Raw genomic sequence first — 15,368 nt, forward strand, 5'->3', positions numbered from 1 at the left:
AACTTTACTGAGGAAAAAACAGAGTCTCCAACCGGATGTTTGAGAGAGGTTTACCCTTTCACAGAGAGAGAAACTCAAAAGAGCCTGCCTCAGCTCTGAGTTCAAAACAAAACTAAAACAAGATGAAGTCTTCCTGCCTTTGCAGAACGTTTCAGAACAGTCAGCACCAATCATCATTGATCATCAACTAAGCCCCAGCAATCTGAAATAGTCTATTGTTCAACAGCCAAGTCCATCACGATGTATCAGCACTGATGTCAGACCAAACAGCACATCCTGCTGGAGTTTCCTGTTTTCAACTTAAAATTTGATCCTGTTTACAAAAATTGAAATAGCAGAATAACAGAAATTAAAAGGAAAACAAGGGAAAGACAGGGATTAACAGGAGGATCCCTTACAGTATATATTCCATAGGGGCAATTCCTGTTATATAGTGAGTCTACATAGAACCCACAGGGTGGAGTTGCTGTTATAAAAGGAATAGGAGAAAGAGGAAGCCATGGATCCCCCTTTGTAATTAAATATGATCATGTCCTTCACTTTCCCACCTATTCCCATATCCCTTGATTTCTATAGTGCCCAAATATAATTTGATCCTCAGTCTTGAATATACTCAAATACTGAATTCCGCACCCCCTGGGGTACAGTATTCCAAGATTTACAATCTTCTGAGTGAAGAAATGTCTTCTCATCTCAGTCATAAATGGCCATATCCTTACAATGAGACTATTATCCACAATTCCAGCCTCTTAATGCAGATGGAAGGTCTTCTCAGCATCTACTCTTGAAAGTGTTCTCAGAATTTTGTATGTTTCAATGAGACTATTTCGCATTCTTCTGATCGCCTGAGAATGTGAGTCCTTTCTACACATTCTGTTATAGGATAGCGCTCCCATCCCTGAGTAAATCTGGTAAACCTTTGTGGACCATCTCTGAGGCAAGTAGATTCTTCCTGGGGTGAAGAAACCAATACTGACTATAACATAGAGAGTCTATATTCCATTGTGATACTGACTGTAACACAGAGAGTCTATATTCCATTATCATTATCATTCTGACTGTAACACAGTCTATATTCCACTGTGATACTGACTGTAACACAGGGTCTATATTCCATTGTGATACTGACTGTAACACAGAGTCGATATTCCATTGTCATACACACTGTAACACAGAGAGTCTATATTCCATTATCATTCTGACTATAGCACAGAGAGTCTATATTCCATTATCATTCTGACTGTAACACAGAGAGTCTATATTCCATTGTCATACACACTGAAACACAGAGGCTATGTTCCATTATTGTTCTGACTGTAACACAGAGTCTTTATTCCATTGTCATACACACTGTAACACAGAGAGTTTATATTCCATTGTCATACACACTGTCACGCAGAGAGTCTATATTCCATTATCATTCTGACTGTAACACAGAGTCTATATTCCATTGTCATACACACTGTAACACAGAGTTTATATTCCATTGTCATACACACTGTAACACAGAGTCTTTATTCCATTGTCATACACACTGTAACACAGAGTCTATATTCCAATGTCATTCTGACTGTAACACAAAGTCTATATTCCATTGTCACACACGTTGTAACACAGAGAGCTTATATTCCATTGTCATACACACTGTAACACAGATAATCTATATTCCCTTATCATTCTGACTGTAACACAGAGAGTCTATATTCCATTATCATTCTGACTGTAACACAGAGAGTCTAGATTCCATTGTCATACACACTGTAACACAGAGTCTACATTCCATTGTGATACTGACTGTGACATAGAGAATCTATATGCCATTATCATACTAACTGCAACACAGAGAGTCTATATTCCATTGTGATACTGACTATAACACAGATAGTCTGTATTCCATTGTGATACTGATTGTAACACAGAGAGTCTATATTCCATTGTGATACTGACTATAACACAGATAGTCTGTATTCCATTGTGATACTGATTGTAACACAGAGAGTCTATATTCCATTGTGATACTGACTATAACACAGATAGTCTGTATTCCATTGTGATACTGATTGTAACACAGAGAGTCTATATTCCATTGTGATACTGACTATAACACAGATAGTCTGTATTCCATTGTGATACTGATTGTAACACAGAGAGTCTATATTCCATTGTGATACTGACTGTAATACAGGAAATGGTTGATGTCACGTAAGGATGGGATTGGGGTTGCCAGTGATGTTTCCCGTTGTCAATAACTGCAATATCTGCCAAAACTCACTACACAATAGGGTTTGGAATTCTCCCGGAAATTGAATGGGAATAAAAGTGTTTACACTGGGATAGATTGAGGAAAAATTAATCAAGTCCTTGCTCGTGCTAATTTCATCTCATTGCACAGGTCTGTTTTGCCAAGTTCCTCCAGAAGTTCCATGATTCGATTGAAGCACATCAACTATCCAACAAAAAGTTCCGGAATGTTCCAGGAGAGGCTCGACTTCTCCCTGTCAGATGCCCTCAATGCCGAGTTCAAGGAGACTCGGACCAACGAGAAGTTTGAGATGATGCATCTAAACGACCGCTTTGCCAGTTTCATCGAGAAGGTTCGCTTCCTGGAAAACCAGAACACGGTCCTGACCGCTGAGCTCAACCAGATCAAGGGGAAAGAGCCCAGCCGGCTGGGGGATATGTACCTGGATGAGATCAGAGAGTTGCGGCACCAGATGGACCAGCTGAACAGCAGCAAGGCCCGTCTGGAGATCGAGAGGGACAATCTGCTGGAGGAACGGAACAACTTGAAACAGAGGTAAGGCATTCCCAGATTATACCGAGCTGGATTTCTGAATCCCAACTAACCCCCCCGCCCCCACGATATGAACCTGCTTGGGCAGATCACACGCATATTCTAGTTTCCCAATGGGATGAGAATTGAACAGGGTCTGTAATTAACACGCACTTCACCCTAACAGATTGACCTCCAAACAGTGACAATGGAAATCTGCCCCCGTTGTTCAAATTATTCAGTCAGACTGTGAAGGAAGAGCCAATAGGCCCATTGAGGTTGTGCACCTCTTTGAAATGGCCAGCGTCAAGTTGTTTCCCTCCCCGCTCCACCACAATATTTTTGCCAATTCCACCAAATTCCGTCAAGTATATAAACAAATTGCCTTTTGAAAGTTACTCCTTTCTGCCTGTCCTGGCATTAACTGGCTAAAATGCTGTCCTCCAGCAGAAGATTTACTCGCACTTTCATTCATTCCTCTCCTGTTATATGACTTGGAGATGGGGAGGATTGCGGAATCACCACAGTCTTTCATATTTCAGTGGAGTCAATTTGGTGCTTTAAACATGTTTCACCATCTATATCATTCTCTGAAATTAACTAAATAATTTGGAGAACAGTATTCCAGAATCTGCAGACTTCCAGTTCTCCCCTTTGGAGACTCAGCAATGAGTGGATAAAGGATTTAGGACACACTTTAAAACAATTTGATTGGGGACATGAGTTGTGCAGTTAGACATTGCGCCTCCACCTCTATGACCCACTGTACAGATTGTATATGAAATGCATCGTGCAGTAGGGCCTACTTTTTGTGTTAGACCTGTAGCATGTTGCTGGGGCCAGACAAGGGAGCTTTCCTCAACTGTTGGTTATGCTGAGACAGTTTGGTATTCATACTTGTGCCCAACATGGAGAGAATCAATTAGATTCCTGGATGCAAAATATGATATTAGAGCACAGCTCACTGCAATTGCTGTTTCTCACTCCATCTACCTGAGCCAGGTACTTGAACCTCACACCCACCAATACCTGTCTGAGCACTCTTTCCAATAGTTACCAAATGGCAATCTCTCTCAAGTGAGGAGAGGAGAACTGCAGCCTCTTGGGCTGATACACATGTCCAGTTTCAAAGTAATAGTAGACGCCCTTGGGTTAGTCAACACCCATATGGTAGGACGTAGTTAGACGAAAGGGGCACTGTGCAAAGACAACTGATGCAGCCTCTTCAAGTATACTAAGAAGTTGGCCACCTGATCTGGCACGCAATTCACCTCAAATTCTTCAGTTCCCTTTTTGCAGTTGGAGTTTTTGGAATATGAGGTTCTCATGATCATTTTTAAGCCATATTGTCCCTCCTAGTTCCTTGGGTCTCTCAATCAGGACCCCCGAAGCCTTGCCCCTGTCTGCTTTCAACCCAGCCTTTAGGGGGCAGCCAAGGATGCTACCATACGCCCTTCCTGTCTAATGAAGAAAGTGCTTGACATCTATATGAATGGCTTTGGATAGACATTACCCCTACTGGAAAAATAAAAATATGGGCAAAAGCCTTACATCTATCACTTGTTCTTGCCACACATTGAGACCAAGTTCCCAGTGGCATCTGATCTTACAGAATATGCTTCTACTGGAATGCACCTCAATGCGTTTGAGCAAACTGGTCAACACACTGTCCTTTAGGAACAGACAAGTGATTTCCATCCAGTGGCTAGAAGACATGCAAGACTGAGATTGATAAATCCATATTAGATACAGGTATTACATCATATTAACAGCACAGGAACGAGTCATTTGGTCCAACTGATCTGTATTCCCATGAACCTCTTCCCACAACACATCACTTGAATCTATCAGGAGATATAGACCAAAGGCAGATAAATGAATTTGAGGTACAATTGGCTGATTGAATAGTGGAACAGGCTCAAGGAGCTAAATTTGCCTCCTCATGTTCTGGTGTGATATTTTTCTCTCATTTCCCACCCAATTTCCATGTCCGTTTTATTGTGTAGGAGGAAGACCACTCGTTACAAGTTTTTTACACAAAGGGTAGCGGGTGCCTGGAACTCGCTGCCGGAGGAGGTGGTGGAAGCAGGGATGACAGTGACGTTTAAGGGGCATCTTGACAAATACATGAATAGGATGGGAATAGAGGGATACGGACACCGGAAGTGTAGAAGATTTTAGTTTAGATGGGCAGCATGGTCAGCACAGGCTTGGAGGGTCGAAGGGCATGTTCCTGTGCTGTACTTTTCTTTGTTCTTTGTTCTTTACCAGGTAGAGTGTCCCAAACTCATCTCACACAGAAACCTTACTGCAGAAAACTCACCAATCTCATCAGTTAGAATCATAGAATCATAGAAGTTTACAGCATGGAAACAGGCCCTTCGGCCCAACCAGTCCATGCCGCCCAGTTTTTACCATTAAGCTAGTCCCAGTTGCCCGCACTTGGCCCATAACCCTCTATACCCATCTTACCCATGTAACTATCTAAATGCTTTTTAAAAGACACAATTGTACCCGCCTCTACTACTACCTCTGGCAGCACATTCCAGACACTCACTACCCTCTGAGTGAAGAAATTGCTCCTCTGGGCCCTTCTGAATCTCTCATCTCTCACCTTAAACCTATGCCCTCTAGTTTTAGACTCCCCTACCTTTGGGAAAAGATGTTGACTATCTACCTTATCTATGCCACTCATTATTTTATAGACCTCTATAAGATCACCCCTAAGCCTCCTACGCTCCAGGGAAAAAAGTCCCAGTCTATCCAGCCTCTCCTTATAACTCGAACCATCAAGTCCCGGTAACATCCTAGTAAATCTTTTCTGCACTCTTTCTAGTTTAATAATAACCTTTCTATAATAGGGTGACCAGAACGGCACACAGTATTCCAAGTGTGGCCGTACCAATGTCTTGTACAACTTCAACAAGACGTCCCAACTCCTGTATTCAATGTTCTGACCAATGAAACCAAGCATGCCGAATGCCTTCTTCACCACCCTGTCCACCTGCGACTCCACCTTCAAGGAGCTATGAACCTGTACTCCTAGATCTCTTTGTTCTATAACTCTCCCCAACGCCATACCATTAACTGAGTAGGTCCTGGCCTTATTCGATCTGCCAAAATGCATCACCTCACATTTATCTAAATTAAACTCCATCTGCCATTCGTCGGCCCACTGGCCTAACTGATCAAGATCCCGTTGCAATCCTAGATAACCTTCTTCACTATCCACTGTGCCACCAATCTTGGTGTCATCTGCAAACTTACTAACCATGCCTCCTAAATTCTCATCCAAATCATTAATATAAATCACAAATAACAGTGGACCCAGCACCGATCCCTGAGGCACACCACTGGTCACAGGCCTCCAGTTTGAAAAACAACCCTCTACAACCACCCTCTGTCTTCTGTCGTCCAGCCAATTTTGAATCCAATTGGCAACCTCACCCTGGATCCCGTGAGCTTTAACCTTCTGCAACAACCTACCATGCGGTACCTTGTCAAAGGCTTTGCTAAAGTCCATGTAGACAACGTATACTGCACTGCCCTCATCTACCTTCTTGGTCACCCCCTCAAAAAACTCAATCAAATTTGTGAGACATGATTTTCCACGCACAAAGCCATGCTGACTGCCCCGAATCAGTCCTTGCCTCTCTAAATGCTTGTAGATCCTGTCTCTCAGAATACCTTCGAGAAACTTACCTACTACAGACGTTAGGCTCACCGGTCTGTAGCTCCCAGGCTTTTCCCTGCTGCCCTTCTTAAACAAGGGCACAACATTCGCCACTCTCCAATCTTCAGGCACCTCACCTGTGGCTGCCGATGATTCAAATATCTCTGTTAGGGGACCCGCAATTTCCTCCCTAGCCTCCCACAACATCCTGGGATACATTTCATCAGGTCCCGGGGAGTTATCTACCTTGATGCGCTTTAAGACTTCCAGCACCTCCTCCTCTGTAATATGCACACTTCTCAAGACATCACTATTTATTTCCCTTAGTTTCCTAACATCCATGCCTTTCTCCACCGTGAATACCGATGAGAAATATTCATTCAGGATCTCACCCAACTCTTGTGGCTCTGCACATAGATGTCCTTGTTGATCCTTAATAGGCCCTACTCTGTCCCTAGTTACTCTTTTTCCCTTTATGTATCTGTAGAAGCTCTTTAGATTCTCCTTTGCATTATTTGCCAAAGCAATTTCATGTCCCCTTTTTGCCCTCCTGATTTCCCTCTTAACTCTATTTCGACAATCTCTATACTCTTTAAGGGATCCACTTGATCCCAGTAGTTTATGTACGTCATATGCCTCCTTCTTCTTTTTGACCAGAGTCTCAATATCTCGAGTCATCCAGGGTTCCCTACTTCTACCAGCCTTGCCCTTCACTCTAAAGGAAATGTGCTTACCCTGAACCCTGGTTAACACATTTTTAAAAGCCTCCCATTTACCAGCCGTCCCTTTGCCTGCCAACAGTCTCCCCCAATCTACCTCTGAAAGTTCCTGTCTGATACCATCAAAATTGGCCTTGCCCCAATTAAGAATTTTAACTCTTGGGCCAGACCTATCATTCTCCATAGCTATCTTAAAACTAATGGAGTTATGGTCACTTGTCCCAAAGTGATCCCTCACTAACACTTCTGTCACTTGCCCTTCCTTATTTCCCAAGACGAGGTCAAGTCCCCTCTCTAGTCGGTCCATCCACATACTGAATGAGAAATTCCTCCTGAATACACTCAACAAATTTCCCTCCATCCAAGCCCCTAATGCTATGGCTGTCCCAGTCAATGTTGGGAAAGTTAAAGTTAAGGTTTGAATTTGGAACCCAGAGGTAAACGTTAGTTCCCAATCCACGGCCTCTACATTCTGGCTGATGTTAGAAAGGAGGGCTAATTTCCTGTTTGGACACAGGTATGATACTGGTAATTGTGAATCGGCACACCCCTTTCCAATCTCTCATCCCAAAGACTTGATGCACAACATTGTTTTGTTCACTGTGTGAAGAGGATGTTTAAAACATGTTTCTAATTTGTTCCACTCCACATCTGCTGCTCGGCACACCCTTGCGATCCCTTCCCTCTCCCACATCCCCACGCTAAGATTTTTTTTTCTTCAAAAATATTCTTTATTCATAGAATATCTGAAAGAACATGACAAATATTTCAAAATGGCCATTACTCTATGTGCAATAATATTCAGGTTCTCTGCCTACATTGTGTTGCATTCTTGAGGTGCTTTAACACAATTGTGATGCATGTAATATTCGTGACATACTTATTTTTGCAAAAATATACTTTATTTGTCAAATATCTGAAAGAACATTAAAACATTTCAAAATGGTCATCACTCAAATAATTAACTCATCAAATAGACCCTGGAGTAATTGGTCTACCACAGAGGCTCATTATTCCTGTCTTTACTAAAGGTGCTGTCACATTAGGCAAACAGTAACTGTCAGGATCTTTCATGGGCAGAATAGAAATGTGTTGATGTGAATCAGATTTCCACGACCAGATATTTCTCACTGCAGGGGATAATGGGGGAAACTTATGTATGGTTGTGGCTAAGGCACAATGATCGGGCAACATTTCTAATCCTTACTGCTGCTGCTCTTCGAATGTTTGATGGAGACAGTGTAGAGGGAGCTTTACTCTGTATCTAATCCCGTGCTGTACCTGTCTTGGGAGAGTTTGATGGGGACAGTGTAGAGGGACCTTTACTCTGCATCTATCCCCGTGCTGTACCTGACCTGGGAGAGTTTGATGGGGACAGTGTAGAGGGAGCTTTACCATAGGCTCTCCCCATTCTCAATCTCTCTGACTTAATTTCTGGGAGATAGACTGTCCACTAAAAGATTCACCATATGATCACCAGTCCAAGGCTACCTGGACTAGACCTCCTCACACACTACACTGCCTAAGACTGCATTCTACTCTCCCGGTTTCTCCGCCTCCACATATCTGTTATGATAATGCTACCTTCCATGCCAGATCTTCTGAGATGTGATCATATTTCCCCAACCCAGGATTCCTCCACATTCGGAACAATCCTCCACTCCCACCCCTGCCCCCCCACCCCCCACCCCCGCCCCCGCTACCACCACCCCACCTGTGGTTGTCAGGGCCCTTAAGCATGTCCAAATCCTTCTCAAGAGCAATTATGGATGGGCCTAGCCAGCGTCACCAACATCCCAAGAATGAATTTTTTTTAATTCCCCATCTTTCTGCTCTCCCTCCCTGAACCACAATTAGGTCTCCACTTTCCACCCCATCAGCCTCCACATCCAACAGGTCATTTCCCACCATTTCTGCCAACTCCAGAATGATGCCACCACTAAATGGTTCTTCCCATCACCTCCATTGTCAGCATTCCCAAGGGACCACTCCCTCCCATTACTCTGTTCCATCTTCCATCACTCTCAACACCTCATCCCCTTCCCACAGCACCTTCCCATGTAATTACAGGAAGCATGCCTCTTTACTTCCCCCCACTCCTCACTCCCCAATGCCTCAATGCAGTGAAGCATGACCTTATTAACTCTGTTTATCTCTCCACAGATGTTGCCAGGCCTGCTGAGTACTCCAGCACTTTCTGTTTTTGCTGACATCATTCGTCTTGAGTATAGAAATTAGGACTTGTTAAAAATCCACAACTTGTAAAATCTTTTTGCTTTTAGAGATTCGGTATTACAAATACCAGAGGAGGAAGCAGTATATTGATTGATCTACCAGCTGAGGAAAGCCCTGAGCACACTCTACACAGCCAGAAACTAGTTGCCTATTCAACATCAGTCTCCTATCGTCCTGCCTGGAGCTCTGGCTTCAGCACCTGCACTAATGTGGCAGGAATGCATTGGGAGCATGGTGTTTGAAGGGCATGTGATGGACAAACAACCCTTCAGTTTCCTCACCCCTGCCACAATGGGTCATGAATATAAATGGAGATGCCCGCTCCTCTGCAGCATGAGTGGTACCAGAGAAAAGGAGATATTTTTAACAACTGGGCCTGTGGGTCGTGTGACCTGTGGGCAGAAGGTCTGAGTGTGTTTCGACCCATCAGGAATGACAATGCACCAAACCCGACAGCCACTTTGATTCACCAAATTCACTAACTCCCAGGGACACCGAGGAAACATAGAACATAGAAAATACAGCACAGAACAGGCCCTTCGGCCCACAATGTTGTCCTAGATTAATCATAGATTATCATTACAGTGCAGAAGGAGGCCATTCGGCCCCCTGAGTCTGCACCGGCTCTTGGAAAGAGCACCCCATCCAAACTTAACACCTCCACCCAACACCAAGGGCAATTTTGGACACTAAGGGCAATTTATCATGGCCAATCCACCTACCCTGCACATCTTTGGACTGTGGGAGGAAACCGGAGCACCCGGAGGAAACCCACGCAGACACGGGGAGGACATGCAGACTCCGCACAGACAGTGACCCAAGCCGGAATCGAACCTGGGACCCTGGAGCTGTGAAGCAATTGTGCTATCCACAATGATACCGTGCTGCCCTTAAGAACAAATAAATCTACACTATATCATTTTACCGTAATCCATGTACCTATCCAATAACTGCTTGAAGGTCCCTAATGTTTCCGACTCAACTACTTCCACAGGCAGTGCATTCCATGCCCCCACTACTCTCTGGGTAAAGAACCTACCTCTGATATCCCTCCTATATATTCCACCTTTCAACTTAAATTTATGTCCCCTTGTAATGGTTTGTTCCACCCGGGGAAAAAGTCTCTGACTGTCTACTCTATCTATCCCCCTGATCATCTTATAAACCTCTATCAAGTCGCCCCTCATCCTTCTCCGTTCTAATGAGAAAAGGCCTAGCACCCTCAACCTTTCCTCGTAAGACCCACTCTCCATTCCAGGTAACATCCTGGTAAATCTTCTTTGCACCTTTTCCAAAGCTTCCACATCCTTCCTAAAATGAGGTGACCAGAACTGTACTCAGTACTCCAAATGTGGCCTTACCAAAGTTTTGTACAGCTGCATCATCACCTCACGGCTCTTAAATTCAATCCCTCTGTTAATGAACGCGAGCACACCATAGGCCTTCTTCACAGCTCTATCCACTTGAGTGGCAACTTTCAAAGATGTATGAACATAGACCCCAAGATCTCTCTGCTCCTCCACATTGCCAAGAACTCTACCGTTAACCCTGTATTCCGCATTCATATTTGTCCTTCCAAAATGGACAACCTCACACTTTTCAGGGTTAAACTCCATCTGCCACTTCTCAGCCCAGCTCTGCATCCTATCTATGTCTCTTTGCAGCCGACAACAGCCCTCCTTACTATCCACAACTCCACCAATCTTCGTATCGTCTGCAAATTTACTGACCCACCCTTCAACTCCCTCATCCAAGTCATTAATGAAAATCACAAACAGCAGAGGACCCAGAACTGATCCCTGCGGTACGCCACTGGTAACTGGGATCCAGGCTGAATATTTGCCATCCACCACCACTCTCTGACTTATATTGGTTAGCCAGTTTGTTATCCAACTGGCCAAATTTCCCATTATCCCATGCCTCCTTACTTTCTGCAGAAGCCTACCATGGGGAACCTTATCAAGTGCCTTACTAAAATCCATGTACACTACATCCACTGCTTTACCTTCATCCACATGCTTGGTCACCTCCTCAAAGAATTCAATAAGATTTGTAAGGCAAGACCTACCACTCACAAATCCGTGCTGACTATCCCTAATCAAGCAGTGTCTTTCCAGATGCTCAGAAATCCTATCCTTCAGTACCCTTTCCATTACTTTGCCTACCACCGAAGTAAGACTAACTGGCCTGTAATTCCCAGGGTTATCCCTAGTCCCTTTTTTGAACAGGGGCACGACATTCGCCACTCTCCAATCCCCTGGTACCACCCCTGTTGACAGTGAGGACGAAAAGATCATTGCCAACGGCTCTGCAATTTCATCTCTTGCAGAGGAAATGGGCGAGGTACTAAATGAATACTTTGCATCAGTATTCACCAAAGAGAAGGAATTGGTAGATGTTGAGTCTGGAGAAGGGGGTGTAGATAGCCTGGGTCACATTGTGATCCAAAAAGACGAGGTGTTGGGTGTCTTAAAAAATATTAAGGTAGATAAGTCCCCAGGGCCGGATGGGATCTACCCCAGAATACTGAAGGAGGCTGGAGAGGAAATTGCTGAGGCCTTGACAGAAATCTTTGGATCCTCGCTGTCTTCAGGGGATGTCCCGGAGGACTGGAGAATAGCCAATGTTGTTCCTCTGTTTAAGAAGGGTGGCAGGGATAATCCCGGGAACTACAGGCCGGTGAGCCTTACTTCAGTGGTAGGGAAATTACTGGAGAGAATTCTTCGAGACAGGATCTACTCCCATTTGGAAGCAAATGGACGTATTAGTGAGAGGCAGCACGGTTTTGTGAAGGGGAGGTCGTGTCTCACTAACTTGATAGAGTTTTTCGAGGAGGTCACTAAGATGATTGATGCAGGTAGGGCAGTAGATGTTGTCTATATGGACTTCAGTAAGGCCTTTGACAAGGTCCCTCATGGTAGACTGGTACAAAAGGTGAAGTCACACGGGATCAGGGGTGAACTGGCAAGGTGGATACAGAACTGGCTAGGCCATAGAAGGCAGAGGGTAGCAATGGAGGGATGCTTTTCTAATTGGAGGGCTGTGACCAGTGGTGTTCCACAGGGATCAGTGCTGGGACCTTTGCTCTTTGTAGTATATATAAATGATTTGGAGGAAAATGTAACTGGTCTGATTAGTAAGTTTGCAGACGACACAAAGGTTGGTGGAATTGCGGATAGCGATGAGGACTGTCTGAGGATACAGCAGGATTTAGATTGTCTGGAGACTTGGGCGGAGAGATGGCAGATGGAGTTTAACCTGGACAAATGTGAGGTAATGCATTTTGGAAGGGCTAATGCAGGTAGGGAATATACAGTGAATGGTAGAACCCTCAAGAGTATTGAAAGTCAAAGAGATCTAGGAGTACAGGTCCACAGATCACTGAAAGGGGCTACACAGGTGGAGAAGGTAGTCAAGAAGGCATACGGCATGCTTGCCTTCATTGGCCGGGGCATTGAGTATAAGAATTGGCAAGTCATGTTGCAGCTGTATAGAACCTTAGTTAGGCCACACTTGGAGTATAGTGTTCAATTCTGGTTGCCACACTACCAGAAGGATGTGGAGGCTTTAGAGAGGGTGCAGAAGAGATTTACCAGAATGTTGCCTGGTATGGAGGGCATAAGCTATGAGGAGCGATTGAATAAACTCGGTTTGTTCTCACTGGAACGAAGGAGGTTGAGGGGCGACCTGATAGAGGTATACAAAATTATGAGGGGCATAGACAGAGTGGATAGTCAGAGGCTTTTCCCCAGGGTAGAGGGGTCAATTACTAGGGGGCATAGGTTTAAGGTGAGAGGGGCAAAGTTTAGAGTAGATGTACGAGGCAAGTTTTTTACGCAGAGGGTAGTGGGTGCCTGGAACTCACTACCGGAGGAGGTAGTGGAGGCAGGGACGATAGGGACATTTAAGGGGCATCTTGACAAATATATGAATAGGATGGGAATAGAAGGATACGGACCCAGGAAGTGTAGAAGATTGTAGTTTAGTCGGGCAGTATGGTCGGCACGGGCTTGGAGGGCCGAAGGGCCTGTTCCTGTGCTGTACATTTCTTTGTTCTTTGTTCTTTGTTGTTCCCATAGGATCCTTGGATATATCCCGTCAGGCCCGGGGGACTTGTCTATCCTCAAGTTTTTCAAAATGCCCAACACATCTTCCTTCCTAACAAGTATTTCCTCGAGCTTACCAGTCTGTTTCACACTGTCCTCTCCAACAATATGGCCCCTCTCAATTGTAAATACAGAAGAAAAGTACTCGTTCAAGACCTCTCCTATCTCTTCAGACTCAATACACAATCTCCCGCTACTGTCCTTGATCGGACCTACCCTCGCTCTAGTCATTCTCATATTTCTCACATATGTGTAAAAGGCCTTGGGGTTTTCCTTGATCCTACCCGCCAAAGATTGTTCATGCCCTCTCTTAGCTCTCCTATCCCTTTCTTCAGTTCCCTCCTGGCTATCTTGTATCCCTCCAATGCCCTGTCTGAACCTTGTTTCCTCAGCCTTACATAAGTCTCCTTTTTCCTCTTAACAAGACATTCAACCTCTCTTGTCAACCATGGTTCCCTCACTCGACCATTTCTTCCCTGCCTGACAGGGACATACATATCAAGGACACGTAGTACCTGTTCCTTGAACAAGTTCCACATTTCACTTGTGTCCTTCCCTGACAGCCTATGTTCCCAACTTATGCACTTCAATACTTGTCTGACAACATCGTATTTACCCTTCGCCCAATTGTAAACCTTGCCCTGTTGCACGCACCTATCCCTCTCCATTACTAAAGTGAAAGTCACAGAATTGTGGTCACTATCTCCAAAATGCTCCCCCACTAACAAATCTATCACTTGCCCTGGTTCATTACCAAGTACTAAATCCAATATTGCCCCTCCTCTGGTCGGACAATCTACATACTGTGTTAGAAAAACTTCCTGGACACACTGCACAAACACCACCCCATCCAAACTATTTGATCTGAAGTGTTTCCACTCAATATTTGGGAAGTTAAAGTCACCCATGACTACTACCCTGTGACTTCTGCACCTTTCCAAAATCTGTTTCCCAATCTGTTCCTCCACATCTCTGCTACTATTGGGGGGCCTATAGAAAACTCCTAACAAGGTGACTGCTCCTTTCCTATTTCTGACTTCAACCCATACTACCTCATTCGGGTGATACTCCTCGAACTGCCTTTCTGCAGCTGTTATACTATCTCTAATTAACAATGCCACCCCCCCCCCCCCCCACCTCTTATACCCCCTCCCTAATCTTATTGAAACATCTATAACCAGGGACCTCAACAACCATTTCTGCCCCTCTTCTATCCAAGTTTCCGTGATGGCCACCACATCGTAGTCCCAAGTACCGATCCATGCCTTAAGTTCACCCACCCTATTCCTGATGCTTCTTGCGTTGAAGTATACACACTTCAACCCATCTCCGTGCCTGCAAGTATTCTCCTTTGTCAGTGTTCCCTTCCCCACTGCCTCATTACACGCTTTGAAACATAAAGTCAACTCACGTAATCCTTAAATATATCACAGAACAATTCCCTTTAAAGTGTTGTTTTTATGTTATATAATTTAAATGACCTGTCAACCAGAAATTAAGTATGAGGAAGGGGGTGGGGGAATGGAATTTTAATTTAAATATTGCTTTGGCAAAGAGTTTATTTTGCTGTGAATTAATTGATTGCAGAATGTGCTGTAAATCAATGGAAGAATATTTATTTTAATCCAGCATCTTCTACAAAACTCAAGGGCAACTGTAACCTCAACCATAAAACCACAGCTTTGTGGATACAGATTTACAAACTGAAAATTAAATTGCCCCAGTGTGATTACCCAGAAGACATCATGGACCACGCAACGACTCAGGGTCCAATTCACAAACATAAAGGAGACATCACAGTGACACACTCTGCTCTTGTCTGGCTGAACCACCTCAATGTCATTGGCATGTGCCGGTCAGAA

At 44.3% G+C, this 15,368-nt stretch overlaps 1 protein-coding gene across 1 annotated transcript in view; it reads left to right on the forward strand.

The window, feature by feature from the left end:
• The window catches only part of gfap (glial fibrillary acidic protein), a 73,919-nt gene that overhangs the window by 13,867 nt on the left and 44,684 nt on the right, over positions 1-15,368 (forward strand). Inside the window, exon 2 of the mRNA XM_072486928.1 lies at positions 2,393-2,797. Within this exon, the coding sequence (XP_072343029.1) occupies positions 2,393-2,797 (405 nt within the window). The remainder of the gene's footprint in view (positions 1-2,392; positions 2,798-15,368) is intronic.

This window comes from Scyliorhinus torazame, chromosome 21 (genome assembly GCF_047496885.1).
Source record: "Scyliorhinus torazame isolate Kashiwa2021f chromosome 21, sScyTor2.1, whole genome shotgun sequence".
NCBI lineage: Eukaryota > Metazoa > Chordata > Chondrichthyes > Carcharhiniformes > Scyliorhinidae > Scyliorhinus > Scyliorhinus torazame.